The sequence below is a fragment of the Parasteatoda tepidariorum genome, chromosome 12, assembly GCF_982258835.1.
Source record: "Parasteatoda tepidariorum strain Cologne lab strain chromosome 12, Ptep-v5.0, whole genome shotgun sequence".
Classification (NCBI taxonomy): Eukaryota; Metazoa; Arthropoda; class Arachnida; order Araneae; family Theridiidae; genus Parasteatoda; species Parasteatoda tepidariorum.
Genome location: NC_141766.1, coordinates 48,795,462 through 48,822,481, shown reverse-complemented (window position 1 = coordinate 48,822,481; position 27,020 = coordinate 48,795,462). Strand labels below are relative to the sequence as shown.

The window sequence follows — 27,020 nt, the reverse complement described above, 5'->3', positions numbered from 1 at the left end:
GTATAAAAATTCAACAAATAGTCATTGTTCAAGAAAATAATTTGGTCCTTAAAAGTACATTTTATTAAACGTAACGTTTAATTGTTATTTCAATTCCATTGGGAAAAATCTTCTATTATAAATTTTGACAGCTATGAGAATGTATAAAATTCAACAGTCATTGTTCAAGAAAATAATCTAGTCCTTAAAAGTAAACTTTATTAAACGTAACGTTTAATTGTTATTTTAATTCCATTGGGAAAAATCTTCTATTATAAATTTTGACAGCCATGAGAATGTATAAAAATTCAACAGTCATTGTTCAAGAAAATAATCTAGTCCTTAAAAGTAAACTTTATTAAACGTAACGTTTAATTGTTATTTCAATTCCATTAGGAAAAATCTTCCATTATAAATTTTGAAAACTATGAGAATGTATAAAAATTCAGCAAATAGTCATTGTTCAAGGAAATAATCTAGTCATTAAAAGTAAATTTTATTAAATTAACAATTAGTCATTGTTCAAGAAAATAATTTAGTCCTTAAAAGTAAATTTATAAAATAATTAAGTCTTTAAAAACAAATTTTATTAACTCAACAATTAGTCATTGTTCAGGAAAATAATTTAGTCCTTAAAAGTAAATTTTATTAAATTAGCAATTAGTCATTGTTCAAGAAAATACTTTAGTACTTAAAAGTAAATTTCATGAAATTAACGATTAATCAAGAATAGTTCAAACTCTGCGTTTTCATTCCTCTGGGAACCAATCTTCATCATTTTCAGTGTCATTTCTCACTGGCAAATCATCTGGAAAACAGTAACTTATTTGAGAACTGTAACCATGTTGACATTGACAATTGCTGAAAAAATCCTCATATCTTCGCTTTGTTTCTCTTCTCCAATAATGACGATTGTTCTTTCTTGTGCGTTCAATGGCACGATGCACTGATTTTCGATTATCCACTTGCTGAAAATATAACAGAGTGATTAGGAAAATAATTGATGATGTTAATTTCTCTCAAAATCGGTGACAAAATTACTAATAGTTACTACTTCTACAATGCTTTTATATTTAAAAAACAGTTTTTATATAAGTACAAATTAGGGAGAATCAGAATTTCTATGATCACTCTCTTTTTCCATATAATTTTTGATGAAATACTTATATTTTTTACCTCTCTGTTAATTTCAGGTTGAGCTAAAATTGTTTTCTTGTGTTAATTAATAGTTAGGGTGGCAGAATTTTTAGATTATTTTATAACCGTCGTTGAACAGCCGACAAAATCCTGGGTTTACAACTACCAATGTTCAACACCGTAGTCATATAATTTTAAACCCAATCCAGAAGACAAAGACACTCCTGGATCAAATATTGGGAGAAATTTTCCTTCGTGAAGGACTTTTTGATGGAACTACCCCGCATTTGAGTTCTATGGAGAGGAAAACCACGGAAACCTCCTACCGTTAGCCTGATGACAAGAGCAATCTAATCCATGAGCCGTCTATCACTGTGCACTGTGGATATTTTAAGTCAGCACTGTGGTCAGTGCGAGCTGGGTGAGCTATCCCCTAATCTCCCACGACTCAGGGTAGCAAAATTGCTGATATCTAAAACTTTTGCTACGTCTATTTTTTAAAGAACTTTTTTTTTAATCAAAACAAATCCCAGGATGCCAAAATTACTATGATCAAACTCTTTTTAAACTTTTTTTTAATGAAACATACATATATATTATTAGTCTATCAATTTCCAGGAGGAGTCAAAATTTACATTATAATAATTTTTTTTCTTTTATTTAATAATAAATTTCGTGAAATAGTATTAAGGAGGAAACTTTAAGGCAGTCAATTTTAAAAAAATTATTCAAAATTTTTTTTTGAATTCATAATGTCTTGTGTTTTGTAAAAATTCTTTTTAAATTATAATATTAAAAAATACGCATTAAAATTTCACTCTTTAAACAAGAGATACACACGGTACCCGGCAATTACCAGGAACGCGGTTGCATATATCAAGAATATACTGCATATACTTTCATTATTCTTTTACGATCCGGACTCGATTATTATCTATTCTAATTACCCGGACCGGATGGATTTTGTGGGATACCGGTGACGGGTATCACTCATTATGCAAGGTACAAATGTATTAAAATTCAACGTAAACTTACACGTATGCAAAAAATCAATATTTGTTTTTGAAACTCAAGTATTCTCACAGTTTCAAAATCATTTAAGCTGAAATTACTGGATTCGTCATAATAAATTTTACTAGAGTGTTAAGTTTTAATTCTGATTAATTAATGAATAGAAACGAAAACGTAACAAGACACAGCAAAATAAATAACATTCCAGCAGTAACTAATTGAAAGTGAAAAACTCTAATTTCGTTTTGATCATAAAAAATTAACACAAAATATTACTACTACTTTTATAAAAGAACAAAAGTCCTACTTTTATGTTGCATTGATTTCATAATATTTTTAAATAAATTTAATCTATTGAGAATAATGGAAAAGTTCTTTTTAACTGTGACACTAAAAATCGTTCATACAAAATATAGAAAAAGGTGAACTTGAACTGTGCTCTAAAATCATGCTCATTAAGGTTCCTTTCAGAAAATCAAATTACTGAATTTTGAAAGTAAGACTTTTTAAAAAATTCAATTTTTCCGCAGCTATTCGACCAATTTCGCTCAAATATTGTATTTTGCCATCTAATATTAAATTCTTTAAGATGATGTAAAAATTGTATACCTTACAATTCAAGCGTTTTTCGACTCTTATTAAATAAAATAATAAAAAGTAATAAACATTTACTTAATTTTTTTATTTTTCTAGAAATAATCTTTAGGGGAACGAATTTTATGATTGCAAACAAAAAAATTTAAATTCCTTTCGAAAGTTTTTGAGATAAGGAGAAATACACAAAAGGTCAAATTGACATTAAGGGGGCCAAACTTTAGACCGCTCCCCTAACCAAACTATTTGGACCATATTTCCCAGATTGCTGCTACCCTACATATTTTGGGGATCAGAAATCTGAATCCGTCCGAAAAATTTATATTTATTTAGGAAAGTACGTTTTTGTGTCTGATTTTGTAACTTAAAATATCATCTACCATTAAACAATTAGCATATCTGAGATTGTCCTTTTGAACCATTAAGATTGAGTCCTAAAACGTGAAGATTTGATCATTAGATTGAAAGTTATTCATGGTTCGTACTTTGTGCTATGCACATTTGAGAAAACAGCAAGCACCATTCTTTAAATATGGTAGGCCGGGCATGTAGTCAGAATGAGCCGAGAACGAACAGCATTAAGAGTCTTTAATGCAACCCCCTCCAATAAAAGGTCAAGAGGAAGACCCAAAAAGTGATGGAAAGACTGTGTGGATGAGGATTTTGCCTTCCTAAAAGTAAAGAACTGGAAATCAATTGCTGGGAGAAGGGCAGAATGGGAAAAGCTTCTGAGGAAGGCCCAGGCTCACAAAGGGCTGTCATACCAATACTGCACAAGCAGAAAAATATGTATATCTACAAAATGAAAGCAAAATGCTTCTTTGCAATAATACAGTATTCACAACTGCCACCACAAGCAGTAATGTGAACTGTGATTAGCTTGCAATGATAGAGGGCAGTAATGAGCCGATCAAATTGCAATCTGATGCATCAGTCAATCCCTTCTACCAAGCATATATTACAGTTGGTAATCACAATTTTGAACATATACTGTGCATTTACAATATATATTGTGCATTACATACAATTATATGCATCATATATTGCGCTTTACATACAATTTTGAAATTTTTGCTACAAACTCGCACTTTGTTCTGATTTTGCAAACAAACACAGTTTTCCTCCTATTTTATTTTTTTGTTATAATGCCTTAACACGATACTTTAAGTCCTGTATTCTTCAACAACCCCTCCAAGTTTGTCCCATGATCGTAGAATAACCCTTATAAATATATATATATGTATATATATATATATATATATATATATATATATATATATATATATATATATATATATATATATATATATATATATATATATATATATATATATATATATATATATATATATATATAAGACTAAATTGGTTTTGAATAGTTTTTCAAATTTAGTTATTATTTTTTAGTTATTATTTAGTATATATATATATATATATATATGTATGCATGTATGTATGCATGTATGTATTGAAGCGCTTCTGAGTAAATATTAAGGAATATCTTGCAAAATAAATCCTCAAAAAATGTTTTTTTCTAGGGAATAAAAAGGTCGAGGGAAAAAGTCTTCCTCACGAGTTAGTAACGGGAAAAAACATTAAAAGGATAATTCACGATTATTCATAAATATAGAATAAATATCAGCAGAATTCAAAATTGGCGTTATTGCTCCCACCTTTCAAGAATTGTTCCATTAAAATGAAGAAGCGATACTTACCGTCGTTTTGTATGATTCCGGTGGACCACAAGTCACCATTTTATACTTCATTTCATTAAAATTGAGATTTTTCTTTTTAGCTAAAAACTCTAGAAACTCTTGATAAGTCTTAAAATTGAGAGACTTCTTAAATCTGTAAAAAATAATAATAAGTAATGTTTGCTGTCGAATATATCTATAAGAAATATGTATAAAAAGTTAAACAAATTGATGGTGAAATTTTAATTTTTAACTTAGCTTCAAATGCGCATTTGAAAAAATAGACATAGCTTAAAATTTGCGTTTGAAAAAATGGTCATAGCTTTCAATGGGCGTTTGAAGAAATGGACATAGCTTAAAAGTCACGTTTGAAACAATGAACATAGCTTGAAAAAATTAATATAGCTTGAATTGCACGTTTGAAAACATGATCATACAGATGGGTGAGAAAATAATACGAACACCTGTGAAATATCAGAAAATCTTTTAATAGGGAGTTGGGCCACCCTTTGGCTGAATTACAGATTTAATACGACGAGGGATCGATGCATAAAGGTCATGGACAACGTTTAAAGAAATGTTAAGCCATTCCTCTTGCAAAGCGGCCTCTAATTCCAAAAGATTTGCTGGAGGTGGGAATCGGGAACGAAGTTTAGACTCCAAATATTGCCACAAATGTTCAGTAATATTTAAGTCCGGAGACTGAGGGGGCCAGGCGAGATGCTCAACTTCATTGTCATGCTCTTCGAACCATGTTTGAACGCACCTAGCGGTGTGGATAGGGGCGTTGTCGTCTTGAAAAATCGCTCGCTCTCCAGGGAATACAGTCTGTACAAAAGGATGAACATGATCCTCTAGAACGCTTAGATAGTCATTAGATTTTATTCTCCCATGCAGACGTACTAGTGGCCCAAGACCATGCCAAGATATCGCACTCCAAACCATAATGGAGCCACCTCCATGTTTCACAGTTGGTAAGAGGCATTCAGGATCAAACGCTTCTTTGGGTGATCTCCAGACATAAACGCGTCCGGTGGGCTGAAATAAGGTGAAGGATGATTCATCGGACCATATTACCTGCTGCCACTGCTGTGGGGACCAGCCTTTGTGACCTCCACACCACTGACGGCGCTTGAAAGCATTGGTTACTGTCACCAAGGGTTTACGAATTGCCACTCTCCCATAAATGTTCGCTGCATGAAGTTCTCTTTGAACTGTTCTTGTTGAAACGGGGTCCTGAAGATGACTGTTCATGTCTGATGTTATCTCGGATAACGATTGCTTGTGTTTTCGAGCTACTACACGCTGCAAGACACATCTATCCCTATCATCAAGCTTTGACTTTCGGCCACTGTTTTGCTTTGAAAACTTCGTCTTACCTTCTTTCATGTATGCTGTCATAACGGCTGATACAGTGCTTCTTGCAAACCCCAAAAGGTTTGCTGTTTCTGTCACCGATGCTCCACTTAAACGCGCCCCAACAATCCTCCTCCTTTGGAATTCTGACAGGTCAGACATTTCACCTTACAAAAGCTAGTTAGATAAACTCATGCAACACAGGTGACTAATGTTGAGAGACTGATAACTTCCTCTTCACTCTCACTAGGTGGCAGACTTCTGTTGCAGGTGGCGCGGCTGTACTGCAGGTGTGAAATAAGTCACACTTTTTCACAGGTGTTCATATTATTTTGACATCCATCTGTAGTTTAAAATGTGCGGTTGAAAAAATGGTCATAACTTCAAATGGGTGTTTGAAAAAATAGACATAGCTTGAAATGCGCATTTTTAAAAATAGACATAGCTTGAAAGTCACGTTTGAAATAGACATATTGGGAAATGCGTGTTTGAAAAAATGGACATAGTTTGAAATGTGGGTTTGAAAAAATGTTCAACTCCGTAGCCTTGTAATTTCGAACACTATCCAGAAGACAAAAGAACTCCTGGATCAATTAGTGTTAGAAATTTGCTATCGTGGAGGACTTTTTGATGGAACTAACCCGCATTTGCGTTACATGGAGAGAAAAACCGCGAAAACCACGAAAACCTTCCACGGTTAGCATGACGGCAAGAGGAGTCTAACCCCTGATCCGTCTAACACTGAGGATATTTTACGTCAGCACTATGGTAGGTGTGAGCAGGATGCGTAATTCGTATCGACTAGCCGTCGCTGGGATTCGAACCCGGTTCACCTCATTAGAAAGCGAACGTTCTATCTCCTGAGCCACCACGGTTCTCATATTTTGCTCGTCAAGAATCCAAATCCTTTTAAAAAAAAGGCATTTATATTTAGAGAAAGTACTTTTTGTTGATTTTTGTAACTAATTCATCGTTTGCCCAAATTAATTAGCATATTTATGTAACGAGATTAAAATTAGCATTTTTTTCTAGTATACTCCTTTCAATTTACGACTGAATGTAAATGTAAAGAAATGTTTTTGCTCGAAATATGAATAATTTGCAATGTTAGCCGTGGCGTTGGTTACGATTGAATAATTAAATAAATTAAATAAATAAATTAAATAAATAAAAATTCATAAACTATGAAAATTGATAATTAAATAAAGATGAATTGAGTTTCATTTTTAGTTATCCTTTCTTCCCTGAAAATATAAACAGTTGAACCCCGTGTACTCGTTATTGAATATAGCTGAAAATTGAATAATCTCAAAAATAACATCATGACACATCATCTTCAAATGTAACTGAATGTAAATGTTCAAATTTAGTTCATATAATGATCAAATATTCCAAACGAAAATTTAATTAGATAAAAGTTTACAGCACTCAACTTTCCAAATTTATTTTAAGGATAAAAATTGTCCTCAGATCTGTAATCAAGCCACCATGTTTATTTATAAATGATTTCAAAGCTGTTTCAATTTCGAACATTTCACTAAACTCAATAATAAGTCCTTCCTTCCAAGCTCCCTATGTATACTAAAATCAGTACTAACCTACTAGAACCATGCTCAACGAATGAACCAACCCGAGTATTATTACAAAAAGGTGAAGACACTGTTCGTTCACTTTCCAGGGAAAATAGCACAATAGTCTACACAGATGGTTCCTCTGATATTGACTGTAATAGAGGTGGCGCTGGTATCCCCATCACTTACCCCTCAGGAAATGACGTCAAACTCAAAATAACCACTGGGCAAACTTCACTAGCGAATTAATCGTTATTAAAGAGGCTCTTGTCCATTGTCGCTCCCATTCTCTAAAAGACCCAATAAAAGGAATTGTGATGTGTGTGTGACTCAAAATCAGCACTCGATGCCATACATAACGGTAAAACATCAATAACGCAAGAAATTAATACCCTTCTCCATTTACTGAATATCCGTTGCACTCTCCAGTGGATCCCAGCTCATGTTGGAATCTAGGGGAAGGAACGCGCAGATGCCCTGCAAAGGAAGCACGCGACGAAGATCAACCTCGAGCTGTCACCTGTACAGATGCGAATGCTGTCGCCAGGCGAAGGATATACAACCAGCTTTTTAGCAAAGCAACAATCCCCGATCTAAACTGCCCAAGAAACCTCTCCTCTGCAATAGCTAGGCTACGTACTAGACATTTCAAAGGCATGAAGATCTCACGCACCAATATAAAATCCTATCCCATCTGCAAGTACTGTCCTCATTTGCAACTAACTCCAGACCTTGTTTTTGACTGCCAGGCCATTATCAGCTCCCTTTCTAAACTTGGAGCACATCCCATCAAAATTCTCCATGGCCATCATGCTCAGCAATCTGGCAAATCTTGCTATCAAGACTTTTGGAGGACTCTAATCTGTGCACTAGCACTGTATGTATAGACACGGAAACAACAACAACAATAATAAGTATGCTCATTTGGCACGTTTTGGCTCGTTTAATTTTGCATTCACTTAAAATTTTCACAACACTATTGTCCGGTCTTACATATCTCATATAATCGTTTATTTATCGTATTGTAAAACATTGATCATCATGTACTAAAAAAAAAAAAAAAATAGCGAAGTGTAGCGAATTGTTTATCTATCACGGCAACCAAATCATTGCAAATATACTTTATCATACTAAAAATAAGATAGCGAACTGTGGCATATTGCTTATCTATCACGTTGACTAAATCATTGCAAATCAACTTAATTGTACTAAAAATAAAATAGCAAAGTGTTACATTTGCTACCACATTAAATAGTCAAGAAAAATTTCTCGCTAGAACAAGCAAATCAGAAGTTTCTGTATTAATTAGGTTAAACATTAATTAGTTTAATGATTTTTAGGATTATTTACTCTAGACTCTATTTTTAGACTAAAAGTAGTTCTATTTTTTTTTATTTGCTTTTTTGTAAGTAACAATGCATTAAATAACAGGTTTTAAGACGAGTCCAAACTAGCTTCATCAATTAGGGCTCACGTGGACAAAAACAAAGTTTTTTTTTATTAAAAAACTATACATCTAAATTAGCTTATGTATCATTCAAAATAAAAACAAACATTTAAATTTTAGTTTAAAAAAATAATGCATATGCTCAAAATAATAATTAGTTAGCTTTTCTGGCAACTAAGTAAAAATCTTTTCGTTAACCCTTTGACGCATATGGGACACCGGTGTACCTTATATATATTTTTTCTGACGTTCAATTACAGCCAGAAATATATTTTAGGATTTGAAAATGATAAAAACAGTCTAATGGTTACTCAAAAATATCTGTTAGATTGTCGGAATTATATTTATATTAAAATATAAAGTCCGAAAACAAATTTTTTTTGAATTTTTTTTTAATTCGCAAATTTAAAAATTTATCAATATGTGATTTTGTAAATTAAAGAGATTTCAATGATGAATTACTGTGTCGCTTAGATCTAAATAACTGCAAATAAGTGCAAATTTGCAAAAATATTGTTTGGAATTGAGCCGTGCTTGGAAGCTTTTACCTTTAATGCTGTGTTTCATAAAGTATTAAAATGCTAAATATAATATTTTTCACATATTTTGACCAAAATTAAATACAAAATAATGAAAAAAGTATGAAAAATATGTTTAATAAAAATTCTGCATTAAAGGGTTAGTTAAAAGTGAAAAATGGTAGTGCAACTAATTAAACAGACATTATTGATAGAAAATAATGTAATTTTTTAGTTCTTACTTAGCAATTTGTTTGAAACAAATTCCTGTATTAGTAGTGTTACTCTTCTATTTCCAATATTTTGGCATTTCTCAATCATTTATTTCTTAAAGTTAGCCACTTTTATAAGTATAACCAAATTTTGTATAAGGTCAAAAAATCTGCCTGAAAAACATTTGATCGATCATCTAAGGAACAAAAAAAAAAAAACTTATTTTTGTGTTTTTCTTTTCAGTAAAAGAAATTTTCACTTGATGCTTTAATGTTGAGAATTGAACCCCTTGTGGATTATCAAAATTTTTATCCGATTCTGGAGTGGTTCGTTTAGAAAATAGAGTTGACGGAAAAATTAAAAAGCACGTCTTTATAATCAAAAGTATCTAAATTTTAAGTTTCTTTCCAGTTTGTCAGGTCACACTGACAAGGACAATTTTTGTATTTAATATTCATAAACTATTAAAATGCTATATGCAATATTTTTCGCTTATTTTGATCGAAATTAAATACAAAATAATGAAAAATGTTTCATAAAAATTCTGCGCCAAATGGTTAGTTGTTATTGTTGTTGTTTTCGGCCATTAAGGCAGAGGAGGTGCGATTGTTCTTGTTTTCCAGTGGTGCCACCTATGGCCAAGAATTTGATTTTTGTCACAGCCATGCGTACCACCCGTTCATAAGACTGACCCATTCATACATCCATTCATTCATCAACAGATCATAATTTTGATCTGAACCAGAGAACGATCAATCTCCAATTCTGCACCGCTAGAGGTATTGATTCGTTATGAGAACATGGAGGACTTTGCGACTCGACAGAATTTTAACATGCACCAATCACCATTTACTACACGGGGAGCCTTCGGTCGGTTGGAAAAGGGTTAGTTGAAAGTAGAAAATGGCAAGTGCAACTAATTGAACAGTCATTAGTGATAGAAAATAATGTAATTTTTCAGTTCTTACTTTGCAATTTGTTTGAAATAAATTCCCGTATCAGTAGTAGTTACTCTTCTATTGTCCAATACTTTAGCATTTCTTAACCATTTATCGCTACAAGTGAGTGTCATATATTCTCCACTTTTACTCGTGTCACCAAATCTTGCATAAAGTCGAAAAAGTTGATTGAACGACATTTGATCAATCATCCAAAAGAAACGTGTTTCTGTATTTCCTCTTTCAGTAAAAGAACTTTTCATTTGATGATTTAATGTCGAGAATTTAACGTCATAGGGATCATCAAAATGTTCATCCGATTCTGGAGATGATCGTTTTGAAAATAGAGGTGGTGGCAGAACTCTTGCTCTTGGATGGCCAATTACACTTCTGTCGTCTGTTGCCCCTCTTGGTGTTCTTGGTTCAGCTAACTGTAAGAGCTATTATAGTATAAGAATAGAAATTTTTAAAATTAGCACTGGAAACAGTAAAAACCAGGACTCGAATTTTTTTTTACTTGACATGTAAAAATTCTGATTGAGCATGTATTTTTTTACTCTTACGCGTCTAATAGGGCATGTAGAAATTCAAACGGAAATATCCTGAAATACCGTTGGGAAAAGAATCAGCCTCATAATATTGAATATAATCATAATATTGAATGTAATTGTAAAAATAAGAATAATTAAAGTACGCTTATCCTTTTTTTCCCCTCCAATCATGCTTATTTTTATTAAAAAATAGTTTCCCCAAAACGCTGTGCATGAGAAAATAATTATTTTTTGATTTCCGTGACATGGAACTTTTGGAACTTTCTCCGAATTCGTAAACTAATAATTGGGTCAGCTGTTCCACAACGATAATAAACATAAATCGTTATAAGGTAACATCTTGAAAGACGTGCCCCTACTGATATTATTTAACAATTTTTAGCCTATTACTTTTTATTAATAATAATTTACTGCATTAAATCCATCAATTATTAATAATTTCTTGTCAATAACACATAATACATCTTTGTTAATAATACTTATTATTTATAAAAAAATAAAAATATTGATGATATAATGTAATTAATGTCATTTATTTTTCTCGATGGATTAATGATTGGAATATTCATTCATAAGTATGTTGTCGAAATTGATCTCCGGATGTGCGTAAAAATTCCGAGATTTTTCGAGCCCTGGTACAAACAGTATGTTAAGAATTAGCAATGGGAACTGTGCAAGTTGTCCAAAAAACTATCAAATATCTTGGCAAATGATCATGAGATCTAAAATAGATGTGATTGTTTTTAAAAAAATATGCAAATCGTGACATCAAACTCAACCCTCTGGCCCGGACGCGATTTTCCAATCCAACGACATTTAACAACCCATTCTCCTGCTTGGCATTTTCTAACATAATATAAATACTTGACTATATAATAATAAATACTTTATATAACACTTAACTTATATAATAATAAATACTTGACTTTTTTTAGGTTCAGGTAACAATACTTAAAAGAAATAAAAGCTTGTATTTTAATTACGACCAACTGTAGCCAAGAAGAAAGTCTCCGAAGAGAGTGAGTCGTTAAAAACAGCTGGATTGTAAATTAGCTACCCGGTCTCACAGTAGTCTAAATAAATAAATAAAAATAAATAAATAAAAATAAATGAAAAAAAAGATGGCTAAGAATTTAAGCGTTTGATAAACTATTGTAATTCTTAGGGTTTTAGAGGTTCACTAATTATAAATGTCAGATTTATGAAATCCAATGTGGTTAATCCAATCAGTCGGTGAAAGAGGATCATTTTTATAACATCTTATAAATTATTATCGTAACACATTAATAAATAAGTATCTATTTATTTTTGGGAATCATGATTGCTTTTAGTGTCAATTTATAAACATTTAAACGCAAATATAAAATTTTTTACTGTTATTGAATTAAATGTTTACTAAAATAAATTTAAATTCCTAATTTTGAGCTGTGAAAAGATTGGTACAAATATTATTTTAGAGGAAAATTATAAAATACTGTTTATAATTCAAAATACAATTTCAAAATTGACTTATCGTGTATTATATGCTAAATAATCAAGCAATGTTACTTCATTAATACATTTGTCATTTTCCTTATATTTTTCTTAAATCACATAAATAACTGAGAATATTTTTAATTTCTGTAGTCTCTCAAAAAAATTTTTTTCTTTTTTTTTTTTCTTTTTTTTTGAAACAGGTTTTTATTTCGATAAGTTTTTTTTATACTGTTAAACGAGAATTGAAATTTATTTTCTCACAGATTAACTTTAAAAACTATTGCATTCAAGATGAATTAAATTAGCCCCTTAATTGTTTTTGACACAATTGAATTGCTCCAGCAAAAGACACGGAGTGCATTTTTACATTTTGATTTCTTACTTTTTTTGGGGGCGAATTTGCTGGTAGTTTAAAAAGGTATTATTGTATTTTCTAACATTTCATTCAATTTTTATTAATAATTTCCTTTCTGCATTTGAATTGGGACTCTTTGTTGTGAAAATGATTTATTTATTTATTTTATACGGAGTTTTTTAATCGATTCAAAAAACACTCTTGAAGAATTTTATTCATTTGGAAGTAAATTTATATTTAATTAAATTTTTTATGATTGATATCTAAAATCAAAAACTGGATTAAATTTCAAGTGCCAATTTATTTCATAAATTAGTTATTTCTATAGTTTTCATAATCGTTACATTTATTAAAAAATAATAAATATTACATCTAAAAAGATGCCTAATTTTTTAAAAGTAGTAACTCTAAACACATGACTGTTTAAGAAAACAAAACAAATTTGTTTTCCATCAGCAAAGTAATAAATATACAATAATTAAATAAGTTGCAAGTTCACAGCTGAAAATTTGCTCTGACTTAAAAACGTATACGTAATACACATTACTTTAAAATATTGTTATTTTAGTTAACAATATTTTAAGTCAATGTAACGATTAACATAAAATATTGTTATTAACTAAACTCAATAAATATTGAGTATGACTCAATAATAAAATAACTCAATAAATATTGAGTTATTTTAAAAGCTAAAAATGAAGTTATTAGATAAATAATATGATATAAGTTATTTTAAAGTCAGTAGTATTTACATTGAAATTGGGTTGAAAAGAAGTTTTATTTAAGAGAAAGTTTAGAGAAAGTTTAAAAATAAAGTCTTTTATGTTATATAGATGTACCCAGGGGTTGGACAAAATAATAGAAACACTTCGATACTAATACATTTTTTGATATTTCTCAAAAAAAAACTTTAAGAATTAGTTAATAAATTTAGAAGTGTTCAGTTCTTGCGATTTTTCATGCATATCAATGAAATTTAAAACTTTTTGATGTTTGAGGGATCATTAATAAATTACAAACGGATGAACATCCTATACTAAAAAATACAGTAATAAAATTGTAACTTATAACTATTATTTTGATTATTATATGCAATAATTGTCCGAAATTTCACAAACCTAGCAGAAATAGTTACAGAAATATGGCCATTTTTGTAAAAAACGAATTTTTTTTTGTCTTACTTTTTTTTGTTGCTATAACTTTGTAAATATTTAATAAGACTCAACAAAACTTTTGGATCACATTAATATTGATTACAAAATTATTGCTTTAAAATTTGAAAAACATTCGCTGAAAATTGAGCAAGATATGAGTGATTAAATTAGTTTTTTTATACTACGCATGTGCGGAAAAAAATTAAAAACTTTTTTTCTTAATTTTGTAGTGAACCGTATGTGGCACCTAACAAAGTTCGATTTGATTGTCTCAAAAATTTAAAAAGTTTCACGCAATTTTCTAAATAGGTTTCTTACTTTTTACAAGAAAGCTCAAAATTATATGTGGTTTCACACAAATTTCATTTTGTACTGTGAAAAAAGATTTATTAAGAAATGATTATACCCCTCTAATGATTGTCCTTTCAACAATGTGTGATGGTATAAGGAAGTAAAATTGCGAAAGAAAAGGTATTTCAATGAGGTGATGATCCCAACAATGCCGGTGTCATTCTTAATAAATCTCGATTAATAGTACAAAATGAAATTTGTGGAGAATCCTTCAGAATTTTGAGCTTCAGAATTCAGAACTTTCTTAAAAAAAGTAAGAAAACTATTTAGAAAATTGCTTGCAACTTTCTAAATTTTTGAGATATTTAAATCGAACTTCTTTTTTAATTTGTTGACAAACACGATTCAATATAAAATTAAGAAAGAAGATATTAATTCTTTTCCGCGCATGCGCAGTATAGTTGCTAATTTGCAACGTTATTTAACAATTGTGTATTTATTACTTTGCTTATGGAAAACAAATTAGTTGCATTTTCTTAATTTGTTATGTGTTTAGAGTCACTACTTCTTGCAAAGTTTAGTATTTTTTTTAATTTTTAATACTAGTTATTTTGTCATAAATATAAAAATACCACGATTATGAAAAACATAGAAAGAACTAATTTATAAAATAGGTTGGCACATGAAATCTAATCTATAATACTTATATACATCATATATAAATGAAGTAATGAATAAAATTCTGTAAGAGTGTTTTCAGAATAGATTAATTCTATAGATAAACACAAATTTGCAAAAAAAATTAAAAATCAAAATGTAAAAATGTACTCTGTGTCTTTTACTGGAGTAATTCAATTGTGTCAAAAACAAAGGAGTAAGGAGCTAATATAATTCATCTAGAATACAACAGTTTTAAAAGTTAATCTGAAAGAAAATAAATTTCAATTCTCGTTTATCAATATAAATAAAAGTTTAAAGTTTTCCCTGTGAATCATTTATGACTTAACTCAGACAAACAAGTTATCTTCTGTTATATTCTATGCACCAGCGATTCAAAAATGGTGTTCCGTGTACCCCTGGGGTTCCATGGACGAGGTTTCGTGAGTTAATACTTTTTATAACCTGCGATGAGTTTTGAAACCTCTTATATTTGGATCCAACCTATAATTCATTATTTATTTGATCTTTCAGTTGCCTTTATGAAATTACTTTAAGTAAAATACCAATAAAATAAAAATGAAATTTTTCAAAAATTATATAATATTTCCAATAACAATATATTGAACAAATTAGGAAAAAAACAAGCATTTATAAAATAATACATTAGTATTTCCTATCGCGCTTTTCAAATCAAAATGGAATAACTGAATTCTTTAATAAAGAAAGACGTTTTCCAAGTAACAATTTTTAACATTTACAGTAGTTCTTTTAAGTTTTCATTTCGAAGTACTCATAATTCGACATCTTTAATTCATTTTCAGCTTATGCTACCCCGAATGATCGACCTCAAGAGAATGTCGAATTTCATTGGTGAATGTCAACAATCACATAGTCGCTTTGGTGAATGTCCAAAATATTTGTTATATCCGATTTGATATTAATATATTCGTTGATATTACTATATTTATTCGTCATTTTAATATCTACTGAGGATAGATTAAGAAAAACATCGGTGTTCGGAGTACCGGACAATTAGTATTTCCTATCGCGATATCAAATCAAAATGGAATAACTGAATTCTTTAATAAAAAAAGACGTTTTCCCAGTAACAATTTTTAACATTTACAGTAGTTCTTTTAAGTTTTCATTTTGAAGTACTCATAATTCGACATCTTTGATTCATTTTCAGCTTATGTTACCCCGAATGACCGACCTCAAGAGAATGTCGAATTTCACCGATAAATGTCAACAATCACGTAGTCGCTTTGGTTAATGTCCGAAATATTTGTTATATCCGATTTGATATTAATATATTCGTTGATATTGTTATATTTATTCGACATTTTAATATCTACTGAGGATAGATTAAGAAAAACATCGGTGTTCGGAGTACCGGACAATTAGTATTTCCTATCGCGATATCAAATCAAAATGGAATAACTGAATTCTTTAATAAAAAAAGACGTTTTCCCAGTAACAATTTTTAACATTTACAGTAGTTCTTTTAAGTTTTCATTTCGAAGTACTCATAATTCGACATCTTTAATTCATTTTCAGCTTATGTTACCCCGAATGACTGACCTCAAGAGAATGTCGAATTTCACCGATGAATGTCAACAATCACGTAGTCGCTTTGGTTAATGTCCGAAATATTTGTTATATCCGATTTGACATTAATATATTCGTTGATATTGTTATATTTATTCGACATTTTAATATCTACTGAGGATAGATTAAAAAAAAACATCGGTGTTCGGAGTATCGGACAAATGTATACCGGGCAGTGGCATTAAACCATAAAAAACATATGTGTAGAGTACGGTGACATGTATACTGGGAGATGGCACTTAACTAGACCAAATACATAGTTTGGATTTTTACCAAAGCGGCTATGTGATTGTCAACATTCACCAGCGGAAGTCAACAACCACCAATTTCGGTCATTTACAGTAACATTTTCATCAAAAGCAAATTCACGTCTAGACTAGATCTAGCACAAGTTTTACAAACTGAACTGTCGTACAAATAATTTAATTTTAGATTATTTATAATGAAACAATGAAAAATGTTCACTTCTCTAATATATTTTTTTAAAAAAATAGTCCTCTTCGCAATTACTTCAATAAACTTTATTTATTAAGTCGGGGTTCCGTCGATAGAAGGTTGACTATTTAAGATTTAAGAAAAAAAAAAAAAAAAAAAAAAAAAAAAAAACCTGCTGTACATATCCGCAATAGTAGTCCGTAACGAATTAAAATCTATTCAGCTTTAATTTTTCTTTAAGAAGCTTAGATTGCAATTATTATTAATATATTAATTAAAATATGAACGTAACGTAACGAATCATTTAAAAAAAGATAAAATAATTATCAAGTTAAAATACAAAGACGAGTGCTAAAAAGTTCCACAGGAGAAATTTAAAAAATCTAGAAAATAATAGTAATATAGTTGCTTTATTTAAAATAAAATAGTTTGCAATAGAGAAAAATATACTTTAAAATCTGAAAGAAATGATGAACGGATATCCGATATCCAGATAAATTCTAATTCGTTGCATCACTGAAAATAACTAGAGATGTTTATATTAAATTAACATAATGATCTGAAATTTAACATTTACTTCCTAAGTTGGATTTCTAAACAATGACAAAGAAGGCGATTTCTGTCACTTAACATAAAATAAACTTATAAATGTGATAAGAATTTTTTTAAAATTAATTTCTTAACTAATCGATTATTATTTTCTAAAAATCAATTATTATTTTTTAATTATCTTTAATTTTGAAATATCGATGTTAAATTTTGATTTCTAACCTTTTTTACATATTGTAGAATACTTTTAACAGTGTATTTCTTCACATTTCGGGCAAGAAACAAACTAAAAACCAACTAGATCATAAGATATTTTTATGCTATAGAGGTTTTCTAAAAGTTACTTGAAAAATTCTGATCAGCTAGAATAAAACCAATTAATAATTTGCTTACTAAAGGTATACAAACTGAAAAAAATGTTAAGAAAATAATACCAAATATTGCCCAATATATTAAACGCTAGTTCTCAGGCAATATCTGTCAAACTTACCTTTACCAATTGTGTTTGCAACATATCCTTAGAGTGTGGCACATTTTTTTACAACAATTTCTAAAATTACAAAATTACAACTATAAATAAGCATTTGAAATCATTTTCATGTGCCTTCCATATCTAGTTTTGTTTTAAACCGAAAACAAATACTGATAAATTACTTCTAAAGAGCGCTGAGTTTTGCTGGCTAAGATCTCCGCCTCATCTCATCAAGTCCCAGAACTATTTCTGAATCATATCTATACAGATGTGATCTTCATTTAACCTTGACTCTTGGGACATGCTTCAGTTCTTATTTAATCAGGCTAATGCCATAGAATTAGGGTACAGATATATCGATTTTTCTTTGTCTTCAAAGCCTTGCTGTTGCTAACACGAACTTAAGTCACATTATGTCTGCTTGTGATAAAGTTTCCCTTTGTTTTGGCCACTTTTCAAAAGGTCGAAACAATAATGTTAATAGCAGCTAATTTCGATTTCTATTTTTATGAATGTTACATGCACTAATTATTCACTACTTATGCAATATACATTTCTATTTTAATAAAATTAGCACTAAAAAAACTTTTTTCATTGAATTTTAGGACATCAGATTATCTTAAACAATAAATTTATGAAAACGGAAAAAAAAATCGGCGTCGTGCACGTTACGCAACGCCAATAATTTGGACAATATTTTAGACAATCTATATCTCAAAAAAAAAAAAAAAAAAAAAAAAAAAAAACAATTCTAATAATAATAATAAATTTGTTGCGAACCATGGTGGCTCAGGGGATAGAGAGTTCGCCTTCTTATGAGGTGAACTGGGTTCAAATCCCAGCGATAGCTGGTCGATACGAATTCCGCATCTGGCTCGCACCGATCACAGTGGTGACGTAAAATATCCTCAGTGGTAGATGGATCGTGGGATACAGTCCCCTTGCTATCAGGCTAATCATGGGATGTTTCAGTGGTTTTCCTCTACATGTAACGCAAATGCGGGTTAGCTCCATCATATACCCTCCACGAAGTAAATTTTAAACATTATTTTACGGTTGGGAAAATAAGTATAAAGTATTTACTTAGAACTACTTTCTGTTTAAATAATTGCCTTTAAATAATCGGCTAACACGACCTTTAATCATATTATGTTCGCTTATGATAGAGTTTCCCTTTGTTTTGGCAACTTTTCAAAAGGTCGGAACAAAACGTTAATAGAAGATAATTTTGATTTCTATTGATATTTATTTTACATGAACTAAATATTCACTACTCATGCAATAGACATTTCTATTTTAATGAAATTAACACTAAAATTTATTTAACTTTTTGTTTTGTTTAAGATTGAATTTTAGGACATCAGATTATCTAAAACAATATATTTATGGAAAGAAAAGTATGGCGCAGCGCATGTTGCATAATTTAGACAATCTTATATTGCAGAAGAAATATATATATATATATATTTGCAGCAGAAACATTTCATAATTACATAAGAGAATACTTACAAAAATTATTTTAAGGATTCAAAAATGAGTTTTTAAAGTATTTACTTTATTGTATTTTCAGTTAAAATAATTGCGAGGTTTTTTAACAGAAAGCACATCAAAGTAAATATTTTAATTTACCATTAGTGTGCCAAATAAAGGTGGAGCTTCCTTTCCTTCAATTTTCAATTTAATTGTATCTCATGCGTAACCGGTTTTACAAACAGGATATAAACAAATTCTCGGCATTATTAATTAGTAACTAAAACAAATTAATAAGTGTTAATTATTTAAATAATTTAATTTTAATGAAGCGCAACACGTACTTTTCCTTATGAACCTTTTCAATATAACCGCCAAAACTGAAACCCTAAGAGCTCGCTAGCATCGCCTATAGGGATAAACAAATTTGTCTTTGACTAAACGAATTTTATAATTGTGTGCCAAATTTTTTTTAATTCGATGAAAAAGTTCTCGAGATATGTCAAAATATGCAAAAAGTAAAATTAACATTATGCGATCCAAACTTTGGATCGCTCTCCTGACCAAACTATGAGGATCATATTGAGTTGAGTGAAAAGTCATTGCGTTTTTTTTTTTCGCAACAGATGGCAGTAGTGCAGTTTTTGAAATACTTGAACATTTGCATAGTTTTTTTCGTTATTAATAGCTGACAGTTTACGCTTCATTGTGAAGAAAACAAATTGAGCTTATTTGGTGAGTTTTGGAAATTCGACAGCACGTTGAACATGGAAGATCAAAGTGGTTATTTGTGCTATATTTACTTCTGTAGAAAGTAAAACTCGTGTCAAACTGCTTAAAGTTGTGAAAAACTGCTTAAAATTTACGAGGACGATGGTTTACCAAAACTGGTACCAAAATTGATTTAGTTTCCTCCGAGCTGCTGATTTTGATTCGAAAAATGCTCATCGTTCAGAAAAGTCAGCACGCATTTATGATGACAAAATAACGAAATTGATCCGCCCAAACCCACGTTGCACGACTCGAGAGATTGCAGAGACAATGAAGATCAGTCAAAAAAGTCACGTCAATCGAAAGAAAGTAAGATACGTAAGCAAGTTCAAAATTTGGACTCTTTATGTATTCGAAAAAGTTCATTTGAAGGCACGGCGAGACATCTGCGATATGCTCATAAAATGTGAACCTTTTTTGAAAAGAATGATAACTGGGAATGAGAAATAGATTGTTTACAGCAATATGGTGCGTAAGCTGTATTAAGGCCTGTTTAGACGATCCAATTTCTTGGACAGAATCTGATTGATGTTGATGGAAACTTGTTTTGCTTTGAGCTTGGATCGTGTAAACAATCATCCAAGTACTTGGTCCAACTTCTTGCACGATAGTAGAGCATGTTCTACTTTCCATCCAAGTTTTTCCTCCTTTAACCAATTAGCGTCTTAGGTTTTATGACGTCAATAAGCAGGCAGCAGATTATGTCATTTTGCATATCTATTCATATATTTTAGTCCAAATAAATTGATCTGTTGCGGTTTGTTTATGTTATTATGATTTTATTTGAATTTATTTAGTAATTTTAAACTTATGTAAGTATTTTTTTTAATATTGAATATGAACAATGCGCATGCGCAAGTTTTTCTTTCGACGAATCAGTGACATTCAAGAACTTGGATAGTGTCGACGAATCATCCAATTTCTTGGACAAAGAAATCCCTCCAATTTCTTGGATTCAAGAACTTGGACCGTGTAAACAAGCCTTTAGACGTAAGGTTGAAGATTCGCCATCAACGACTTCAAAACCAGAAGATTATGCGCTTAGTGTGGTAGGATTGGAAGAGTGTGGTGTTTTTTGAACTCCAACCAAAGAACGGATCAATCAAGTCAGATGTTTGGATGGTTGACTGAATGTAAGCAATGACAAGCTTCCTCAAACCGGAAGAAATTTAGAAAACTTCCGGTGTATCCTTCCGCTTATGTCATGCTTACGAGGCGACGTGTGAACAGGCTTAATATTCTAGGAAGTTTTATTATTGTGATTTGTGTATAAATTTAAGCGTAATTTTACTTTCTCTACATAAGAGTTTTCTGCAATTTATAAATTCCAACAATCCGTGAGGCTAAAACAAATTTAACAAAATTAATATCACAGCATAAATAAAGTGTAAGTTTGCCATATTTTGTGTGTTATCCCTTATTTGGCTATATTTGTGCAAAATAGCCCCGTTTGTTATTTTTGGGTAGCATCATAGCAAGCTTGCAGAATCTTCCGTATTCATTTGTTGTTTGTTTCGTTGAAAGTTCGACTGAAAAAACGTGTTGCAGTGAAAACACTCCAAATATAATAATTTTGAATGGTGCGTTTTTTCAAGTTTAGGCTTAAAAATTAGTCGGATGTAGAAACCCAGAAGTCTGACGAGGAATTTTAACCCCTAGCGCCATCTGCACTTAGTTTTACGCGGTCTACCATCCATAATCTAGGCAATCGGATTGTTTGAAAACGAAACTGTCATCCAGAGACGGCCTGAGCTCGTCAATCGTAAAGGAGTAGTGTTCTATCCCGACAACGCGAGACTACATGCATATTTGGCGACTCTTCAATGGTTATTGCAGTTTGGATTGGATGTGTTTCCAGACCTACGATACTCACCTGATCTTGCGTCATCAGACTTCAACTTGTTTCGCTCTTTTCATAACCTCCTGCGTGGAATAACGTTTAAATTCACATGATGCTGTAAATCAACACCTTGTCCAGTTTTGACCTTGTCCAGTCCGAATGAAAGCAGGTCCTTTTACGAACGAAACATTGGGAAGCTCACCGATGGCAAGAAGACATTAAACGAACATTTATCATTTATTAGCCTTTAATCATTATGAAAATATATGCCCTTGAAAAATGTAGGAACAAAACCGCAATGACTGTTTACTCAATCCAATATTTCCCAGATTGCGATTCAAAAATCCACATCCTTCAGAAAAAAGGTATGTTTGTTAAGATAAAGTGCGTTTTGTGTCTGATTTTGTAACTTAAAATATTGTTTATACTAATTAATTAAGATTCTTGAGATCACCCCTTATTAAGATTGAGTCTTAACGAACGTGAAGATCCGATCATTAGACCAAAGGTTATTCAGTGCGGTCCGTTCTTTTTTCTTTTCTTTTTTTTCGAGCACTGCAACACAAAAAAGGAAAAGATTTTCCTTTTTTTTAAATTTAAGTCTAAATGTTTACAAATAAAAAATTAGAGTATAAAGATTAAATAGAATCCTTACTTGACAATATCTTTAACAAATCGTTAGTTATTAGTTATATTTTAATGTGTGAAAGAATTTTGAAAAAAAGCAACACCTCTGACACATGTCCAAGAAAATTACTTAACTCTTATAAAATAAAAAATATTTCATCATTTTTATTCTTTCTCATTTAAGGCTGTTTCTCGGCGGCTCCGTCGTAAAATGAAATGATGCTTTTGTGCGAGAAATATGCTATTTTTATTGCTCCTGTTAATTTGCAACTGTTACTCATGACTGTTAGGCCAAGTTTAGCCTATCTAAAGCCAATGCTGTCTAGGCTTACTTTGAAAATGGCACAAGACGTCAATATGGAGAAAAGCCGTAGCTTTGTAAAAATAAAAAGCGTTTGTGGTCTAATTTTTTTCATATTTAAAAACTTACTCCAATGCTGCTATACATGGGCTCATAAAAATTTGCAAAAACTGAGAATAAAGCAGTCATTTTGATCATTTTTTTTGGTGCATCACGGTTTTTAAAAAAGTTTAATAACCTTTATAATATTTAAGCTATTTGTCTGTTTTAAAGACCAGATAATTCTTCACTGCAGGATTATACATATAGTTTAAAATCATCCTATTGCTTCAAGTGTATGACACTTAAACTATGGCTTTTTTATTTTACTTGCCGACAGAGCTTTAAAAAACAGCGTTAAACATTAAAATGGTTTATACTTAGATACTAGTAGTTCAGATATATTTATCATTACAATTTTTGTATTTTTTTCTAAAACTTTTATCAGTTTAATTTACTTTTGTTTTTGCTACTTTTAAATTTTTTATAACTTGCAGCATCTAATCAATATTTAACTTCAAGATATTTAAATTTTTCCGAACATAATTTTTTTTTACTTTCTCATCTCTAAATTTTTCATTATTATTATATGTTACTAACTCATTTTATTTTTTCTCTAAAGTTCTACTGTCTCTGATTACTGACTACTTTTGTCTGTATATTTAATTTGTTACTGATGGTCTTCAAATTTGCTTCAGATAGTTTTTAACCTTTGATGATATTTATCTGGTATGCCTCGACATTTTTTTCAGTTGGTTTCATAGTTACAGAATGATGTTTAAATTGTAGTTGAAATAATATATTTCTCATCTAAGAAGTGTAACTGTAAGTAAAACTATTAGCATGCTATTGATAACCACATGCGAACCACACGCGATAGATGCTGAGTCAAGAATGATAAAGTATTTTATATTGCTTATCCAGAAGTAATCCGGTAATTATTTTTAATTTTAATTGTATATGTGTGTGTGTATATATATATCCGCTGGTAAGTTCGTTTTCTTTTTACATTTTTCTTTTATTTCATGATTTTTTACAACATAAGGTTTTTTGCGATATCGACACATATAAAGGATAATTTTTATCTTAGGATAATTATTCTTTATTCAGAAATATCGCATTTATAGCAATTAGATGTGTCTTGATAACGACTATTTGCTTTTACCATTCTTGTTTCTCTACCATACATACCATCTTTTACATATATATATATATATATATATATATATATATATATATATATATATATATATATATATATATATATATATATATATATATATATATATATATATATATATATATATATATATATATATATATATATATATATATATATATATATATATACTTTGAAATAAGGAAACAACGAGAAATTATCAAAACAAAAAATTTAACAAAACAAATAAGTAGATTAAAGTATGCAAAGTGTGTATGCAAAAGTGTGTAATTAGTAGTATGCAAAATGTGTGTGTGAGGTCCTTATTTAAAGAGTTCTTTTTGATACTACAACCTCATGTTGCAATCAGAGTGCACTAAAGATGATGCTATCAGTGATTTACTTTTAGAGAGGAAAGTTAAATTAGAAAAAAAAAAGTTGTTTTAGATAAAAAAAAAAAAAAAAAAAAGCATCTCCAACTAACAAACCTCTTCCCAATTTTTAAAGCTAACTAATTTTTACGATGTAAAATTAAATGCAAATTTGAAGAAAAAACATAATTGTTTATTTGTTTAAAATAGGTTTATCATTCATAATTGGTAAATTTGTTTTTAAACATATTTTTATAGACTCTAAATTTTATTCATAGATCCAATGACATTGGCTAAAATTAAAATCGTTTGAGAAAAATCATGTACCTTCAATAACAATTTTGAAGTTAATGGAGATAATTTTTATTATTTTATTATATAATAGTTGAACAAGTTTTGAATTGTAATACTTAAAATTTTTTACATCATTTTAAAGCATGTAATTTTACATGGTAAAATACAAAATTTAAACGAAATTGACAGACTGGTTCCTGAGAAATCGAATTTTGAATATACGAATATTTTCAGAAACTACTCAACCAATTTTGCTCAAATTTTCTATTTTGCCATGTAATGGAATTTTTGAATTAAAGCAAGAATGTTTTTATTCCATTTTTTATTTTTATTTGTACTAAAGTTCTCTCTCTCTCTCTCTCTCCCTCTCATATCTTGAATTATTTCTAAAGTTATTTTAGATAATAAGTAATAATTGATCAATTTTAAATGGAATTTTTGAATTAAAGCAATACTGTTTTTATTCCATGTTTTCTTTATTTTTTTATTTGTAATGAAGTTTTAAATCCCACCTTTGAATTAGCATTAGTTTTTTTTTTCTTCTTTTTAACTGCTTTAAATATTTGGTCAAATTTTTAAATTATAATTGAAAACTGCGTTACAAAAAAATAATAAGTAGAAAAATTATTTTGCACGTCCCAATGTTAATTAATGCAAAAACATTTAAAGTTTAAAACAAAATGTTTTCAAAAACTGGAATAAGTCTTCTAAATCTTATTTCAATCAGAGTTTCTTACCTGTTTTGACCATCACTTGCTATAATATTAACATAATACTTATTTTAAAATTGTATTTTGATCATTATTACAATCTGTATTTTGCACTTAAACTTATTTCTATTTGAGTGAATAGTGTATTTATAAATACTGCGGTAATATCACAAAAATTAAACAACATTAATGAATAAGGCTGTCTCGTTTACTGAACTAAAATTAGTGTACATAACATGTAATAGATGTCGCCACTATTGCTAATTTTACTTCACAAAAGTTGACGCTTGCTAGACAGGAGTGGATTCTCTCTATGGTTGCTATAATGCTCCTCCTTCAGAGAGCAGAGAGATTTTAGTGATTGAGTTTGATTTTATCACTTGAATTAGAAGGATTGAATTTTGTTTCGTTAAATCACATCCGGACCGGGGCACTTGTTAATCGGTATACATAAGCGTAAGTATATTTTCAGTTAAATGAAAACAATTTTTATTTTTTTCCTAATTCTTGAATTTAAAATTATTATATAATTTATTAAAAATTAAATTATTTGATAAACTATTTTCGTTTCACACTCTATTCATTTTAAATAATTGCAAAAAAATAATTATTTTAGCTTATAGAGAGTAATTTAAATATCTCAGAAAAAGAGGCATTGAAAAATCGAGTGAATCAGTCTTCCAGAGAAATATTTTATGATATTATATATTATTTTATATATAATTATAAATATATTATATAATTTTATAATATATATATATATATATATATATATATATATATATATATATAATTTATATATATATATATAGAAAGAGAGAAATATACTCTATGTATGTCTAGTATCATTTAAAAATGAATTAAAATTTTTATTTATTAAAAAAATATATATATTAATTAAACTAAAAATACTTATAGATTTATTTTTTTCCAGAAACTCTCGATAAGCCAAAAAAAATAATTATTTTAGCTTATAGAGAGAAATTTAAATAGCTCAGAAAAAGAGTCACTGAAAAATCATGTGAATCACTCTTCCAGAAAAATATTTTATAATATAATATATTATTTTATATATAATTATAAATGTATTATATGATTTTAGATTTTATTACATATATATATATATATATATATATATACATATATATATATATATATATATATATATATATATATATATATATATATATATATATATATATATATATATATATATATATATATATATAGAGAGAGAGAGAGAGAGAGAGAGAGAGAGAGAGAGAGAGAGATACTCTATGTATGTATAGTATCATTTAAAAATGAATTAAAATTTTTATTTATTAAAAAAAATCAAACATTAATTAAATTAAAAATATTTATAAATTTAATTTTTTCCAGTCATATGCATGAAAAAAATGAGGATAAAAAGAAAATTCCTGAATTTTAT

General features: G+C 29.5%; 1 protein-coding gene across 2 annotated transcripts; it reads right to left on the bottom strand.

Moving 5' to 3' along the window:
- Positions 1-458: 458 nt before the first annotated feature.
- On the bottom strand, positions 459-18,275 carry LOC107442098 (uncharacterized). Of its 2 annotated transcripts, none has more exons than XM_016055569.4 (4): positions 18,028-18,275; positions 10,489-10,889; positions 4,437-4,569; positions 459-947 (listed from the first exon to the last, which is right to left on the bottom strand). In XM_016055569.4, the coding sequence occupies exons 1-4, from the start codon at positions 18,049-18,051 to the stop codon at positions 729-731; spliced, it is 777 nt and encodes a 258-aa protein (XP_015911055.1). In that variant the 5' UTR covers positions 18,052-18,275; the 3' UTR covers positions 459-728. The 2 variants fall into 2 exon arrangements, with proteins under 2 accessions (XP_015911055.1, XP_015911054.1); XM_016055568.4 differs by having other exon boundaries at positions 10,489-10,898; positions 18,028-18,270.
- Positions 18,276-27,020: the final 8,745 nt, after the last annotated feature.

Coding starts and splice junctions, on each gene's coding strand:
- LOC107442098 (XM_016055568.4), bottom strand. CDS start 18,051: ATGTTGCAAACACAATTGGTAAAG. Junction 10,899..18,027: donor TGCAAACACAATTGGTAAAG/GTAAGTTTGACA, acceptor ATACTATAATAG/CTCTTACAGTTAGCTGAACC. Junction 4,570..10,488: donor TATTTCAAACAAATTGCAAA/GTAAGAACTGAA, acceptor TATTTTTTACAG/ATTTAAGAAGTCTCTCAATT.